The following is a 17,630-nucleotide window of genomic DNA, read 5'->3' as shown; positions in this document are numbered from 1 at the left end:
TCACCACAGAAATGCAGGATACTCTTGGTTTCTTTATTCACTATGTGGGATCCATGTTCATAGCACCCTCAAACTAGCTACTGCTCAGAACAACAAACAAGGTTATTTACCTGCTCATCTTTGTTGTTTATGATAACCAGATGCGATGACCTTTCTTCACAGAAAGACTTTGCCTCTTCAAAAATTTCTCTCTCAAATGAAAAGTAATAGCATTTCTCTGTAAAGTTCTTCCAGTGAGCAGAACAACCTATAATACATAACCCTTCTGTTAAACTGACTTCCTATAAATCTATGAGCTGTGGTAATTTTTAAACCCAGCCTGAAACCTCCTTAAAGTAGGGATTATGCACTGTTCCACAGTAGGGCAATATAGGAGCTATCTGTGTGGTGAGCAATGAAAATGTACTTATCAGAAATCTGTGCCAGAATGCAGACCATAGTTTAACCACAGCAGGCTCAGGGGAATGGCTTATTACTCACTTCACTGCTGCCACCCTTTTGGCTGAAAGATACATTTTTTTAAATCAAATTCCAGAACAGCAGAAACAAAAAGGCAGACTTGGCTTTGGTATACAATTCTGAGCTCCATGTTCTGTGTCCCCAAGAACATCATTCTTTCTCATGGCCTTGTGACAAAGTATTTAGTGGATCTCACAGATTTGTTAGAATCTGACAGGGCTATACCATGAGCACTTCTGCTATAGCCTCAAACTTGTGACATCTGGGGTGTCAACTGTGCAGCTTAGCACCCACATCACCCCAGCCCCCCTCTGAGCACTGGGAAGTTCTAAGATAACAGAGGTTAATGGGTGAAATACAAATGCCAAGATAAGCAGCTATTCACAGTGTAGGTGGGTAGCTTACCATTAGCCTCAGGTGTTGATGTTGGTTCACTCTGCAGGGCCAGTGGCATTCCTGTACCAGAGGGGCCAGGAGGCCCAGGTGGCCCCTTTGGACCAGGTAGTCCTGGTATTCCAGGCAGACCAGGCAGTCCTCGAGGTCCAGGTACCCCTGGCTCTCCAACCGTTCCTTGCAATCCTTGAAATCCAGGTGGGCCCTGTGGACCTGGAGGACCATCTTTACCAGGTGGTCCTGGTGGTCCTGGATCTCCAGTTGGTCCTGGCAGGCCAGTCTTGCCTGGAGAGCCTCTCTGACCTTTGGAACCAGGTGATCCTCTGGAACCTTTTCCACCTTTTTCTCCAGGTGGCCCAATTGGACCAGGGGGGCCCTTTTCACCTGCCGGTCCTGGTGGTCCTGGCTCTCCCTTTTCTCCTTTCTGTCCTTTTGCACCAGTTGGGCCAAAAGACCCTGGAGGCCCCCTTTCACCTTTAGGCCCCCTTGGACCTGGAGGTCCTGGAACAATTGAAACATGGACAGTGGAGGGAACAAAAACCAAGAGGAGAGTTTGTTTAATTTATCTAGCCTTAAAAATATCTCTTCAAATGCCTTAGTTATCCCTATTATTCAATGAGTCTTCTCAAAGTATATGATTCCATGCAGGACATGGACCTTGTAATTAAGTTCAGCAGGTATGTAATTCACCAAATGATCGGGAAAGGTTCAGGTCTCTAACAGCAGTGACTACCATTTTCTATGCACCCATATGCCTGTCAAATGAGAAGCAGACTGAATGCAGACTACAGGCCAGTTTGAGGAAGTAGGAAGAAAGAGAAAAAACTACAGGCTATTTAAGAGCCATGCGATGGATGGGTAGTGAGCAGCAAGTGAAATGCACGGTTCATGGAAAGGAAAGACTGAGGCTCGGGAGATGGATAACAATCACAGCAGTGAAATCAGCATTACAACAATATATAGACAATGCAAGCCTCTAACCAGTAACTTTGTCCAATTTGTGGATAATTACCACTAAAACGATCATGGATAAAACTGTGCTAGCCCAAGTTACATTAGTTCAGGTGTCATCTGTCTTTGTCCAGCCCAGGATAGCTTCTTGCTAAAGGCAAACAGGCTGCTCTCCAGCCACATAGCAGTAAGGTGCAGCAGCATTACCTATTTTGGGAACTACCCCAGCATAGCTATACATCTATCCATTCCTCACCCCAGTGCAGACAAAACCATTGTATGTGCTTGCCAGTCCAGTGCCTGAGACTACCTATTTATTGGATAATTATCAAAGAAAAATGTTGCAAGAATCACAAAAAGCAATGGGGAAATGGTGAGAGCTTTCCACCTTTAAACATTAAATTAGGTTTGTATTCTGTTCATAAATGAGTGAATGTTTTAGGAAATTCTTATTTTCCTCCCAATCTGCTTCACTGATGGAGGTTAAATCATAAGCTCCTAACATGCCTAGCTCAATCTGTGAGAAAGGGTAAAAAAAATAAAAATAAAGGTACTCTGGAATTTTATTATGAGTATGAGTAACATATTTTGGATCCTGCTTCAATCTTGATTTATTCTGTGGACAGGTTTTGTTTCTGTAACCAGAGTTCAAGGCCTGACAGTTATTGGTTCAAAACAGGTTGGCAATGTTAGCTGGATTTAGAAGAATACTTGGCTTTCCTAACAACCTTATTTATGTTATTTACTTCACTGGAAAATAAAGTATTCTTTGATTAAACGAAACAGGATAGTTTCTGACCTGATCGCAGCTGGCTTAAAACAAAATAGGAACCTGTTTTTCACACTGGGTGGAACCACTCTGGGAATGATCCAATGTATGTTTTTCAGCCATGCCCTCCTTAGCAGAGATTGGTTTCTTGAGGTTCCACACCTTCTATAGCTAATTTTGGAAGCTAAATTAAAAGCAGACCCAGCAGTTAGAACAAAATGTAATGAAGGAAGATTTTTTTAATAAAATCCCAATTCTAGGCAGGTAAAGAAGAGATGGAAAATGTAGGAAGGTGGAAAAATTGCAAGCCAGATTGATAGCTCTCAGTGGTGTTTCCTCTAAACTACCTGGTGTGTGCAGCTGCGCAGGTGTGCCTGCCAGTGCAGCATGAATACACCTGTGTGGCTGCACTCATATGCATCTTAGAGGGAACGCTGCTTCTCAGGTTTAGAATTAGATAATGGAACAAAGTGAAGTCTATGTAACAGAATTATGGGGAAGATTTTCATAAAATAAAGGAGAATTAATTTATCTAATCTTTTTTGATTAAACATTATACTAAGGCTTTCTTGTCCTCTCTCTAGGGACAGAAGCTATAGACCCACAATACTATTAAAAAAGTGTAGATAGCAATTTTTGTGTCATCTTGGGTACAGTTTCCTTTCTTAAGATTAACCTTTACCCTGGTGCTGCTAGACATATTAGATGAGTGGCTGAGTGTTTATGTCATAGCCAAATTCTAGCTTCACAAAATCCAGCCAAGAGCAGAAGCTGGCCAGGATGGGTATGACACATGGCAGAAACAGAAACGGAAGATTTGCCATATCTGCAAAAAACCCTGGATTCTCTCCCAGCAAAATAGAGGACCAGGAAGCTCTGACAGCTATCCCAGACTCATAGCAAAGAAAATAATTTAGACATGTTAGCTGTAATACATCTACACATCTACATGGGCAAATGATCTGGGAGCAGTCTACTCATGAGTAAACTACTCAAGAATAAACTCTCCTGGGCATGTGTCTACATGTGCAGGGGCACGGGAGAAGATTTGCTGTTCCTAGCAGCAGACTGCTCCCACTCGCTGTGGCCTTGCAACCAGCCCCTGAAGCAGCCAGGGGTAGCTCTATGATCCTCCTGGGTGCTAACCCTGGGGCAAGGAGACAACTGTCTCCAGGTGGGGGCTAGGACATTTCTCCCTACCCCACAGAACTGTCTGCTGCTAGGGTGAGGACAATGTCTCTCTGCCTTGGCAGCAGGGAGCTTCCAGCCCCCTGTCCATGATCGCAGCATCAGGAGATCTAATTTCCCAGCCTGAGTCCCATGGTCATGGGGCTAAGAGAACTTTATCCATGGAGCTGGTGCTGGGAGATAAGGATATTTCAGCATGGCCCTCTGACCGTGGGACTCGGGCTGGGAGACAAGGATCTTCTAGCCCCAAACCTGCAATTGCAGAGTGGGGCTGGGAGCTCCCTGCTGCTGGGGCAAGGGAACATTGTCCCTGTTTGGGCTCTGATAGTAGAGCCCACCCTTGCATCAGGCAGCTCCTGGGGGCAGGGAGCAATCTCCCACTCCCTACTGCCAGGGTTTTACACATGCACTACTGCACAGTTACTAATCATAAGTATATTTTCTCCTTGCATTTGCAGGTAGCAAATTTACTTACAATTAAAGCCATTTACTGAACAGTAAGCATTTGCATGTGTAGATGTGGGTGCTTACTGTGCAGTAATCAGCTCTTTTGTGTAGTAAAGCATCTCGTGTAGACACACCCAGAAGGCACTTTATAGACTAATTCTTTGATGTTCTCTGAATTAGTCTATAATAAGATGTCACTTTGTCCTGTTTTCTGCCAAACTCATAGGAATTAGAATCACTTTTCTATAGCATTGTGGCTAATGTTTATCCAGAGCTTGTTCTTACCCAAGCTGTCTCATAATACATACATGCCAAATCTATTCAGGATTTGTTCAGAATAATAGGATCCAGTCCAGAATATATATTTCTATATACCGTATAAGGCTGAACTAGTATGTGTTCATTTAAAGCTAGTAAAATTATATATCATTACTAGGGTTGTCCTTGAACAACAGACCAAAAGCATTATCTAAGATTCAGCTTACCTTGCAATATAGTGAAGTTCTTGATTAGCTGGCCATGCTTGGAATCCACCAGCTTCATTTCTTCCATAATTACTGATAAATTTGCAACTTCAGTATCTAATCTTAATCTCATCGTATCCTGTTGCATCTTGAGAGATGTAGAATCTAAGCGAATATTGGCTAATGTGTTGTTCATAAAAAGGAGTTCATCTGAATGTTTACTTAAGGTGTCTGTACAAGTTGTCCTGACCTCATTGAGATTACCTGTCAGTGTCCGTAGATGATGAGCAGTATAGCTGATATTGCTAATGATATTAACTATATCTGTTTCAAAGACCTGAAATCGTTCTTCAAATTGGTTAAATTTGGAAGCAGTTCTGTTCTCATAATCTCTGTGCTGATCTTGTAGATCCTTAAGGTTTTGTTCATTAGCTTGTGCGATCATGGTAATGTTCTCCATCTGCCCACTGAATGAGCTGAGCTGACTGTTCATATCTTCAAGTGTGTCATTGTTGGCTTTGGCCAATGCTGAGTTGTTTGCTGCTAATGTTTGTAAATTTTGCACTTTCTCCTTAAGCCAATCAGTATCCTTCCGTGCTTGAAGGACAACCTGCTGCAGATTTTGAAAATCATTCTTGATTCTTACGATAGCCAAACTTGTATCTTCCATAGACTTTTGCAAAACATTGATAAGATTCCTCTGCTGGATTTGTGTCAGATTTAAGTTGTTCAGATTCATGATGACCACATTATGCGAATGCATTTGGTTTTGTAAATTTGTTTGAATATTACTTGTGTCCTGCTGGAGATTGTTGATGTAGCCAGTGTATGCCTGGAGAGTTTTATTGACACCGATGATCATGAAAGAGTTGCTATCCAGGACACCTTTCATTTGGCTCTGCCTGTCATCTAATGCATTTCCAGACTCTTGCAGCTTCTCCAGTGTGTCTTCGTTTTTGGTAGTTTTCTCTGAAACCTCCTGAAGCTGCTGGCGAAGGGCTAGGATGTCAGCTCTGAAGCCAGAAAGTTCTGTGTTAGTGCTCACAGCTTTTTGTCCAGTTTGGTCATCTGTTAGAAAGAGACATTTTTAGAACCATTAACAAGTTATATTATTAAAAATGAAATATAAAAAAGCACTCTCTTGCATTGTAAAAATATATAAAAGTAGTCAGGCAATCACAGCATTCAGTTGGTGGAACAATGGATTATCCTGCTTCTCATGCTTCAGGGCTGAATTCTGCCTCTGATGCACTTAAAAGTCAATGGAATATGATCCTTTATCTTGTTGATGGGATAGAATGAATAGTCTGTTGGCGCTATTGTGGAAGGAAGTTTACATATGTGTCACTAAAAGTCAGAGTTGTACTTTCTTTTAAAAATATCTTTTAAAAGAGAGTACTATAGAATATGTGGATTCAAATGGTACTTACTATACTGAAAGCTAACATGTTTAACGATTTCTTTGCCTCCGTCTTCCTAAGTAGGGACCAGAACAGCCACCTCCCTGCTGGGCCCCTCTCGGGCCCTGGGAGGAGGCACACCTGGGCCATGGGTTAGCGAGGATTTAGTTAGGGAGCTTCTGAAGGGGTTGGACGTATTCAAGTCAGCCGGCCCGGATGATCTCCACTGTAGAGTTCTAAAGGAACTGGCCGAGGTCATTGCAAGTCCCCTGGCACAACTTTATGAGCACTCATGGTGCTCTGGTGAAGTACTGGAGGACTGGAAGAGGGCCAACGTGGTCCCCATCTTCAAAAAAGGCAGGAAGGAGGACCCGGGAAACTATAGGCCGCTTAGTCTTACCTCAATCCCAGGCAAGCTGTTTGAGAAAATTATGCTGGCACACATCGAGGAGGGGCCAGCAGGGGACTGCATGCTTAGGGGCAACCAACATGGGTTCATCAGTGGCAGGTCCTGTCAGACCAACCCGGTGGCCTTTTACGATCAGATCACCAGATCATTAGATGCAGGGGTAGCAGTGGATATAATCTTCCTGGACTTCTGGAAGGCTTTTGACACTGTCTCTTACCCCGTTCTCATCAAGAAACTGGGGGGCTGTGGTGTAGACACCCACACAGTCAAATGGTTCGCCAACTGGCTGGAGGGCCGCACCCAGAGGGATGGGTCCTTCTCAACCTGGAAGGACGTGGGCAGTGGGGTTCCCCAGGGCTCGGTCCTCAGGCCCGTGCTGTTCAACATCTTCATCAGTGATTTGGATGAGGGGGTAAAAAGCACCCTGTTCAAATTTGCTGATGACACTAAGATGTGGGGGGATGTGGGCACATTGGAAGGATGCAACAGGCTACAATCAGACCTAGACAGGTTACAACGGTGGGCGGACGAGAATAGGATGGGTTTCAACACAGAAAAGTGCAAGGTGCTGCACCTCGGGAGGAACAACTGGCACCATACCTACAGGTTAGGGAACTCCCCTCTTGTCAGCACGGAGGCGGAAAGGGATCTGGGGGTCATCATTGACTCCAAGATGAACATGGGCCAGCAGCGTGGAGAGGCAGTTAGGAAGGCCAACCGCACCTTGGCATGCATCCACAGATGCATCTCGAGGAGGTCCAAAGAGGTGATCCTCCCCCTCTATGCGGCACTGGTCAGGCCGCAGCTGGAGTATTGCGTCCAGTTCTGGGCGCCACACTTCAAGAGGGATGTCGACAGCTTGGAGAGGGTCCAGAGGAGGGCCACTCGTATGATCAGGGGACAACAGGGCAGGCCCTATGAGGAGAGGCTGAGGGACCTGAACCTGTTCAGCCTCCAAAAGAGAAGGCTGAGGGGGGGATCTTGTGGCCTGTTATAAACTAGTCAGGGGGGATCAGCAGGCATTGGGGGAGTCACTGTTCCCCCGAGCACTGCCAGGAGTGACCAGGAATAACGGTCACAAGCTGGCAGAGGGTAGGTTTAGGTTAGATATCAGGAGGCACTACTTCATGGTCAGGGCGGCTAGGGCCTGGAACCAGCTTCCAAGAGAAGTGGTACAGGCTCCTACTCTGGGGGTGTTTAAGAGGAGGTTAGATGAACATCTTGCTGGGGTCATTTGACCCCAGTATTCTTTCCTGCCATGGCAGGGGGTCAGACTAGATGATCTGCTCAGGTCCCTTCCGACCCTAGAAACGATGAAAATAACTCATATGGTTTAGTGGAGTTCGACAAAGGAGAGGGTTATAAGCAGGGATCCTGTTTAACAATTGCAAATTCTCTGATAAAAATGTGTGAATTCTCTGATTAAAAAACCCCCAAATCTGTGTTTTTCTGTGATTAAAATGAAATGCCACTATATATATAGGTATCAGTTGAACACAATTTATTGATACATTTACAATTTTCTGTTGGTCCAATCCTCCAATTTGTCTACGTCTCTCTGAATCCTAGCCCTACTCTCCAGAGTATCTACTACTCCCCCCAGCTTGATGTCATCTTCAAACTTGCTGAGGGTGCACTCTGTGCCATCTTCCAGATCATTAATGAAGATATTGAATAAAATCGGCGCCAGGACTGATCGCAGGGGCACTCCTCTTGATACAGGCTGCCAACAAGACATCGAGTCATTGGCTATTACCCTCTGAGCCCAATGATCCAGCCAGTTTTCTATCCACCTTACAGTCCATTCATCCAACCCATACTTTCTGAGCTTGCCTGTGAGAATGTTGTGCGAGACTATCAAAAGCCTTGCTAAAGTCAAGGTATTCCACATCCATTGGTCTCTCTGCATCCACATAGCCAGTGATCTCAACACAGAAGGCAATCATTCTGGTCAGGCATGACTTGCGCCTGGTGAATCCATGCTGACTGTTCCTAATCACCTGCTCCTCCTCCAAGTGCTTAGAAATGGATTCCTTGAGCATGTGCTCCATATCATTTCCAGGGACTGAGGTGAGGCTGATCAGTCTGTAGTTCCCTGGATCCTCCCTTTTCCCTTAAATATTGGGAACTATATTTGCCTTTTTCCAGTCGTCTGGGACCTCTCCCAATTGCCCTGCGTTTTCAAACATGATGGCCAGTGGCTCTGCAATCACATCAGTCAACTGCCCCACCACCCTTGGGTGCGTTCTGTCCAGTCTCATGGACTTGAATATGTTCAGCTTTTGTAAATGGTCCCTAACCTGTTCTTTTGCCATAGTTGGCTGCTCACCCTCTCCCCAAACTGTGCTGCCAGGTGCAGTAGTTCAGGAGCTGATCTTGCCTGTGAAGACTGAGGTGAAAAAAGCACTGAGTACTTCAGCCTTTTCTGCATCCTCTGTCACTAGGTTGCCTCCCCCATTCAGTACACTTTCCTGATCCTTCTTTTGTTACTGATATACTTGTAGAAACCCTTCTTGTTACGCTTCATGTCCCTTGGTAGCCGCAACTCCAGTTGTGCTTTGGCCTTCTTGACTTCATCCCTGCACATTTGAGCGGTGTTCTTATACTCCTCTCTAGTTGTCTGTCCAAGATTCCACTTCTTTTAAGCTTCCTTTTTGTGATTTAACTTACTGAAAAATTTGATCCTAAGCCAAGGTGGTCTTCTACCATACTTGCTAGTCTTCCTGCACATTGGGATGGTTTGTTCCTGTACTCTCAGTAAGGTTTCTTTAAAGTACAGCTAGCTCTTCTGGACTCCTCTCCCCCTCGGTCTGCTTTATTCAAGTCCAGAGACCTTACTTTGTTCCTCTCCTTCCTTGCTTGTTGAAATTGAGAACATGAGGAAACAATTGGGTGCCTATATTGAACCTAATTACAGTAAAAGCTGTGTTAACTGGAATTTTACTAACCAGAATACTCTATTAACTGGAATTTCCAATATCTCCCAATACAAATCCTCACTTTAGCAACTGGAGTCTTTGCCGAGTCTATCTGGCATGTGCATCAAGTATTTCTGTTGTTTACATTAGTTAGTGACACTGCCGTGAGAGGAGCTGCTGGGAGTCCCTCTAGTTGATATCCACATAGGCGGAGGGAGAAAATTTTGACGGGGGAGGGCTGTGCCCCACCCCAGGCAGGAAAGTCTGAGGGGGAAAGAGCAGGGGGAAGGGGAAGGGATCTGCATGGGGTAGGGCATGCTGCTGCTGTGGACTGGGGCTAATATAACTCTCAGATAACTAGAATTTTTAGATAACCAGTACCCTCTTTACCCCACTAATGCCAGATAACAAAGCTTTTACTGTATATCTGTTTTGCTATGATTGGGTACCTATACACATGCTCAGGGGTGTTGGGGGGGCACTTTAATTAGAGCACTTCCCAGAGACCACTCTAATTAAAACACCACGGTATCACATGCATTAAGTTCCACTGCATTTAAAAATGGCCATGGGACATTTTAACTAAAGTTCATTCAATGAGCTTTAGTTAAAGCACCCTAGCAGGGCCGGACACTGGCATGGGTGAACGGGGCAGCTGTGCAGGGCCCAGACAGAAAGGGGGCCCCAAAATGGTATTTTTAAATTATTATTATCATTATCTCTGGAGAAGAGGGGCCCAATACTAAAAGTTTGCCCAGGGTCGCCAGGAGTCTAGGTAAGGTGCTGCACCCCGGCAGCCATTTTTAACCCGATGTGGGGTTTACATAGGATGCTGCAGTGATGCTAAAGCATTCTAATTAGAATGCGGAGCAGACGTGATTAATCAAGATTCATTGAGAACATGAGGAAACGACTGGGTGCCCATACACATGCTCCAGTGTATTCTAATTAGAATGAATTGGAGCATGTGGATAGGCACCCAGTTGTTTCCTCATGTTCTTCGTTTCAGTAAGTTAAAATCTTTACACTTTGAGGAGCCACACTTTTATTGCTCACACTGAACTATCATGTAATTCTGGTTTGCATGTAATATATTTTTACACATGTAATGAAGTTTTCTAGACTGCCAAACCATAAAAAGCAGAGAAATAAATGGTTAGCACTTCATGTAAATCCCATTTATCAGTGTATTACCTCAGCCTCAACCATTTCCTTCCACTACTCATAGCCCATATTATCTCCAGCCTCACATTTGCTCAACCTTAAAATTTAATCGTGTTTACTAATTCAACGGTGATATATTTGTGTGTTTAGAAGATTTTCATAAATCATACTAAACACAGTTCTGAGTGTAGTCTTATTGTACAAATGAGGCTTGATGACTGTTTGCAGTGGTGGATCATACTTCATTCAAAAATGTTTATACAAAGTTATGCAAATAGACAGTTTGTCAGAATGCAGGTCTTTTCCCTTCTCTTTGTCTTACTCCTGGACCCTCTGTTCAAGTTCTACTTCTCCCTCAACTCTTCTTGCACACAGCCTCAACTCCAAAGACAAGTCATAGTCTCCTCCAGCCCTACAACCTACATTTCCTTCATGCCAACTCCACCATAACCTGACTTCCCAGCACCCCTTAAAGAGCTCCTTTACTCTTATCCATTTGGACAGTACCAATTAATAATCTGTTGATCCATACACATATATATACACACACACACATATATACACTCTTATCCACCCCCCCACCAATGTATGTTTAAACTTTCCCCAGTTTGAAGCAGATTTAAAATCAGAATTGATGTTACTGAGCCTTTCATACTAACCATAGCACAATACACAAGAATGCTTCAGAACAAATCTAATCACAGCAGTTCCAAACTGTAATTAATCTAAATAACAGAATAATGCAGAAAGCTGTACGTATCTTCAGCTCCAACATTTCCTTTCTTTGAATTCACCACTGCAAATGCAGATGATTGTAACTGTCGGAAGATGGTATTTTATCTTGCTTTGGTTAGATATTCATCAGACTCATCAAGGATGCCTGATAAACATTTCTCCATCTCCCATGATGATACCCCTAAACGGCATGCAGGTTACCTAATTTCTTCAGACCACTTTCCACTTCTGTGAGTTTTTCATTGTATCTTCTATGGGACGTTTCCATGCCACCTGTAACATTGTCCATTTTTTCTACAACTGGGAACACAAGAGCAATGGGTTAATAAGCACTTCCATTTCTATTCTGGAGGCATCATGTAAAAGTCAAATAATTAAATATAAGTAATTCATGATTTTTAACAACAGATCATATAGAACAGCAAATAAACAAGAGTAATAAATGATGGAAAAATACAAAAAAATTTAGGTCATAGATAAAAAGATCCTTAAGCTATTTACCTCACTTGCCTTTAAACTCCACAATCAGATTACTTTACAGAATTTCAGAATATGTTGTTTTCTGCTTGTATAACCTAATACTCTGCTAGGCAGTCCTTCAATATATTTGGATCAATTTTTTCTTGTGATAATAAATAGATTTGTGAAGATTCCTCTTTGAGAATCTTCCTCACAAATTTACTTTTTTCCAGTACTTAAATGCTAATGGTATCCCACGGTCCAGTGGTGACATGTAGGGGGTGCATGTGCACCCCCTGAGAGCGCTGGTGCACCCCTAACAGGCCACACCCCCACTTAGGCAATGGGCAGGTGGGGAGGGAGGGTAGGTGGGAGCGCTGGTGCCCCAGCCTGCAGGTGCTGGCCCGGGAGTGGGAGCGCCAGATGAAGCCCAATGGGCACTTCCCGGTCAGCATGATCAGCCTTAGCGACACCCTCTCTGCCTGCCCTGGTCGGCGAGATTGGTCATGGGGGGACCCCCCCAGTCACTGACTGGTTGCTGATGGGGCAAATGCCCCCCACCCCAGACTAAGGTGGCACCAGTCACCAATGCCACAGGATAATGAAAGTATGCTGTGTGCTAGAAGTTTGTTCATAATAAGAGGGTAGAATAACAGGTCACAACTAAAAGGACAGAATTTATATTTATTTGCTCTGTGTTATTTCTGTTTCTTACTAATTATAAACTACTTTCCAAGCTACTAATGTTGGCATCAAGGGCATTATTCCTAAGGTACGATTCTTAAATGATATTTTCTGAAAAGCTAAGGAACTGTTAATCATCTTGATAACTATATAAAGGTACTCATTTAAAAAAAAAAATTCTGACTTGTAAGGGTTTATGCAATAATCATTTAACAGCCGTACACTTATGCTCTTTCTAGTGTGCTCTTTGTTTTAAAAGTCTGAATTATTCTCCTGGCAGTGACACATTTAACTGATTTTATGGTAATGATATGGAGGAAGATGATGAGAGCCAGAAATAAGAACCTTGAGATTCACAGTGATAAAAATATGCATCTATTATATCACGCCAGAACTCATGTCTTATAACCAGATTACCTAGCTACAAGTTGTTTGTGGGGGAAGGTCCATCTGAATTGTTCCTGGAGGGGCTCCAGGAAGCTCTGAGTCTCAATGTGGTATGTCCCCAGCCACATGCCACGAGGAAAAAAAAGTTACTGCATCATGTCATTGGATGTAGCAGTCAGTTCTATGAGGCAATACGGAAATAACTGGCACAGCCAGCCATAGCCTTGCATCCACTCCATCTTCCCACCCTTTGCAGGAGGGACACAAGCAAGGGAAGAGCAGCCCGCATGCTCCACTTAGTATAGGACATGAGACTGTGCCTGGTTCTTGTGTTAGGAGTAATTTCAGAAGCTTTCCTCTCACACTTTGCACCCACAGAAAAATCCTATATAATTTGCACCTATAATTTGTGGTAGACAAGTGCTTCTCAATCCTTTATTCCCAATCCTCAATTCCTTCCCCCTTGTTTTTTCTGAAAGTAGGTACATGTATATAGCAAGCTTTTCATGCTTCAAAAACATAGAACAGGCAGACAGAGGGCTACAATCAGCATTGGTGTAACTACATGGAAGTATTTGGAGTTACAGTAGAGATAAATTTGGCCTCATGGTTTTTTGAGGAGCTTGAACATTCTTGGGTGCAAAGTTTCCTTTTTTCTCCTTTCCATAGTGCTAATGAGCTGGCTACACAGAGGCCCCAGTGTGTGTGTATAAAAATAGAGCCACGGAGCAGAGATCTGCATTTCAGGGCTGGGGTGATGGCAGCTGGCCTGCTACCTTCAAGATCTATGCTGATAGAGATCCAGAACTAACACTTAATGTAACAGAAGGCAGCTGTTTCTCGGTCCTTTTTCTTAATTTATTTTACTCAGAACTACTTAAGAGCCTAGCAGAGATACCAAATAAAATCTTAAAACTTTTTTAGAGTCTCCTTGAAAAAATAATCTCTAGCACAAAGAGAAACTAAACCAAATGCAGATGTAACAGTGGCTGTCTGATTTTTAAGGTAAAAATGTTTCTCACTGTCTTCCACCTTACCAGGGATTTTCTCAAAAATAGGAAGGATTCTTTTTTTATTTAAAGGTAGAGAAATGCCATACAAAATATTCCTTCTAAATCAAATTAGGGAGGAAACTTGAGATCTCCCTCTAGCTCCTTTCCTCTTCTAGACTAAAACTTCAGTACCACAAAATACTCAGGCATGCTTTTAAGTACCATTGACTTGAATTAGACTTCTGCATATCTTTAAATGCTATGTCTAGAAAAGACTTAAAGGAGGACTTAAGCAGACCTAAATCCAAAATGGTTGTCTAAAAACACCCTGTTCATTTGTTGCTGAAACATGCTTGGCACTTCCAGGTTTAATGTTAAAGTTCTTTCGGTGCCTTGAATTCTGCATCTTGGCAAACCCAGAGCAGCCCCAAATAGACAACAACCACCTCCTGCTTAAGCCAAACTAGGATTCAGGAACTAGGTAATTCTTTGCCTAAGTCTCCAAAAGGTCTGTTGTGATAGTTACTCTCACAACATGCTCACCACACACCAACCAACCTGGACTTCTTGCAAATTGAAGTTATGATCACTCTTGGTGAAGGAAGTTGTATCCACCTTTTATATTATAATACCTTACTGGTTACAGCACTTACCTAGAAAGTGGGAGATCTGAGTTTTATGCTTTCCTCAGCCAGACAGGATTTAAAAACACATTAAATCCCAGGAGAATGGTCTAATCACCAAGCTATCAGCTATTCTGGTTTGGGTGGCAAAGAATGTAAAATTCATGGTGAATGACTGGGATTGCTGAATGGGTGATATGTTATTAGGAAAAGGTACCTAAGGTATAGTGGGACCCTCCTGGACTTTTTCCATCTCTTCATTTCCTCATACATACAGAAGTAAGGAATCACAAAGAAAATATGACTCTGTGTCCTAGTAGTTAGAGCACTTACCTGGGAAGTCATGGGTTTTGATCCCAGCTTTGAAGTCTGTTTTGATTTTTTTTTCCGATCATAGATTTATATAAAATACAAGATCAGGCCTAAGGGTCTCACTGTCAGCTGTTCCATTTCCCAGTCCTTAGTCTTACCTTCTTTGCTACACAGGAGCCTGGTTTCAACAGGAGGGTTAAATACATCTTTCTGTGCATCCCTGACCAGCCTACAGTCTGGTAGTTAGGCAAGCTTTCTGGTGATGGCTGAGGTGGTTTTGAACTTCCTCAGATTGGGGAAAGAACTTTATCCACATTTCCCACTCCCTGGATGAGTGCTCTAATCACTTGGCTATTATATGACATCACCACTTCCTTATATGTCATCACCACCTCTTCCTCTGGCCTCATCTTAAACAAGCAAGCTCTTTTGAATTCTGTAAAAGAATGGTTGTTGACAACTATCCTCAGAAAGGTGTTCTGGGTTCTCAGACAGGCACTGACAATACAGTGAGTGGTGGGATTTCAGACTCTGGAGTGCTGTGTTTCCTTCTGGCAAACTCTAGCTGCTACTTGCTCAGCATGTGAGCTTTCTGGATCTCCATTTTGAAGTGTCTGACTCTCCCCATGCTTTATATGTGGAGCCTCGGCTAGATTCCACATTCTAACCTAGGAACCAGTTGGCCTAAGTCCTTAATTGGATTTAGCCTTAAGTACTTCCCTGACTTCAAATATATTGCTTTAATGGCCACCCGTTGGGCCCTTTTGGGGATTTGGGGTTTTAGATGATACTAGGTTGTAAGACTGCTCATTCTTGTTAAGTTTGTGATTGATTATAGAATATTGCTAGATATAGATATATATATGTACGTGTGTGTGTGATACATTAGCTGTATTGCATTCTCATTTATTTGCTAGCCATATTCATTTTTGCAATATTTTAATAAAGTTCTCCGTATGATTCCTGTAGAAAATTATTGTTTTGCTGGGAACAAAGGGGCTGGTTTAACATATTTCTTTTCAGTCTACCTCCCCTGGGGGAACCATAGATTAGGTAAGCCAGGCAGCAGCCACCTAGTTATGCTTCCTGGCAGTCATTCAGCAATCTTAATTAAGAAAAAGGATCTCTTTATAAATTTATGAGCATTAAGAATAGGTGCACCAGTAAGTTAGGAAATTTCATATATTAATACCTATTTTCAAGCTGCTGGTTTTACTTTGCCCCTTATTCTTCCTTTTGCTGTAAAAGTTAGTGAGAGAACACAAACTTTTAAGCCACAATTTGGCTTTGAGACAAATCCTGCACAATTTTAATTAGTAAGCACCACTTCCTATAATCTAAGAATAATAACAGTAAGTTGGTATAACTCTGGATTGTAAATTTTTAGCCTTGATAGGTTTAGTGTTGTACTCTGCTCATGCAGATGCTGATGGGTCAGGCTGGGGCATGAGGGTGCTCCAGTGCGAGGGCTCCCTGCCAGCTAGCCCCACACTGGAGCACCCTCATGCCCCAGCCAGACCTTCCACAACATGTTGAGCTGGGTCGGAGCACCCCACGCTGGCAAGCTGACCTCCACCCCCTGGATCCCCTGCCAGCTGGGGCTGTTCTGACCTGGCTCAACACGCTGCACTCCTGGGTACATGTGTGAATGTGGCACCCAGAAGCAATTCACTCCAGCACAAACTGCTTGGGAGTTTATTCAGTTGAATTAATTGCACGTGTAGATATGCCCCCTGCATAGGTGGAACAGGCAGTAACTGATACGGTTCCCTCTGACCTCTAACCAGTTTCAGATTCCTTACTTCCTTATGTATGAGGAAATGAAGAGATGGAAAAAGTCCAGGCGGGTCCAACTATACCTCAGGTACCTTTTTCTAATAACACATCACCCATTCAGCAATCCCAGTCATTCACTGAGTTAGCCTTGCTGAATCACCTTCTAATGATGTTTCCACCTCTGTATGGTTGAAAAATTACATTAAAGTTTCTCATAACCCATCGGTTCCCTCTGAAATGGCCACTCACCATCACAATGGCTCTTTATTTACTCATGAAGGGACAGAGGAAACTGATGAAACCTCTGACACAGACTCAGAAAGCACTCAGTTTGTCTGTGTGGCTGATGTGAAGACTATTGACTCGTGTAGTCAAACTATTCAACCTCCTAGACTTTTGACTCAATATTGGGAGAATCTTAATGAAAATGTTGATTGCTTTAAGTTTCACAGATCAGGACAAATTACTTGTTTTGCTGAATATTCTTCTACTGGGTTCATGGATCTATTCCCAAGGAGATGCAAACTGGAAATTGTTTCCAGTGTTATCAACAAACTAACTTCTATTTTGTATTGCTTTCAAGGACCACTCAGCATGCTGATAAGCCAGCCAATGAGTATCTCAGCTGTCTTGCTGCAGCCTGGCAGGTTGCAGGATAGAAAGAACCTGTTAATTATCTAGCTTTTATTGAGGTTTTAGTTGCTAATGCTCAGTCTTTTATTAAAGGATAGGTCAGCCTCCATGTAAACTCCCATAGTGAAGGGGATGACATTGTGGACTAAATGAATATTTTCTTTACACAGGAGTATCAGAATTTCCTGAAGGCAAAAATAAGGGTAAACTAAACCTGTGGCTATGATAAATTCAGCTCCCCAAACAGGAGGCAGGGATCACTTTTAGCAACACTCTCTCAGATTGGGAACCTTCACAACCCCAAGTCAGTGCAGATTTCCTCAAAGGATGACTGACTAACCAACAATTTCTTCCCTTGGGGGATGAGCACATAATTGGCACATGGATCCTTTATGGAGTGGGAAGATTACAGTCTGTGAAAGCTCTGGTGTCCTGACAAACCTTTTAGTTTTGCTTCGCTCCAACAC

At 43.1% G+C, this 17,630-nt stretch overlaps 1 protein-coding gene across 1 annotated transcript in view; it reads right to left on the bottom strand.

Annotated features, from left to right (window-relative positions):
• The window catches only part of COLEC12 (collectin subfamily member 12), a 176,882-nt gene that overhangs the window by 8,452 nt on the left and 150,800 nt on the right, over positions 1-17,630 (bottom strand). Inside the window, exons 4-7 of the mRNA XM_090039769.1 lie at positions 11,499-11,597; positions 4,693-5,739; positions 865-1,353; positions 111-247 (exon numbers count right to left, since the gene is read on the bottom strand). Coding sequence (XP_089895895.1) covers positions 111-247; positions 865-1,353; positions 4,693-5,739; positions 11,499-11,597 — 1,772 coding nt within the window. The remainder of the gene's footprint in view (positions 1-110; positions 248-864; positions 1,354-4,692; positions 5,740-11,498; positions 11,598-17,630) is intronic.

The sequence above is a fragment of the Crocodylus siamensis genome, chromosome 3 (genome assembly GCF_052110815.1).
Source record: "Crocodylus siamensis isolate JL-2025a chromosome 3, ASM5211081v1, whole genome shotgun sequence".
Taxonomy (NCBI): Eukaryota; Metazoa; Chordata; order Crocodylia; family Crocodylidae; genus Crocodylus; species Crocodylus siamensis.
The sequence above is the reverse complement of the archived record's forward strand: the minus strand, read 5'-3'. Positions and strand labels throughout refer to the sequence as shown.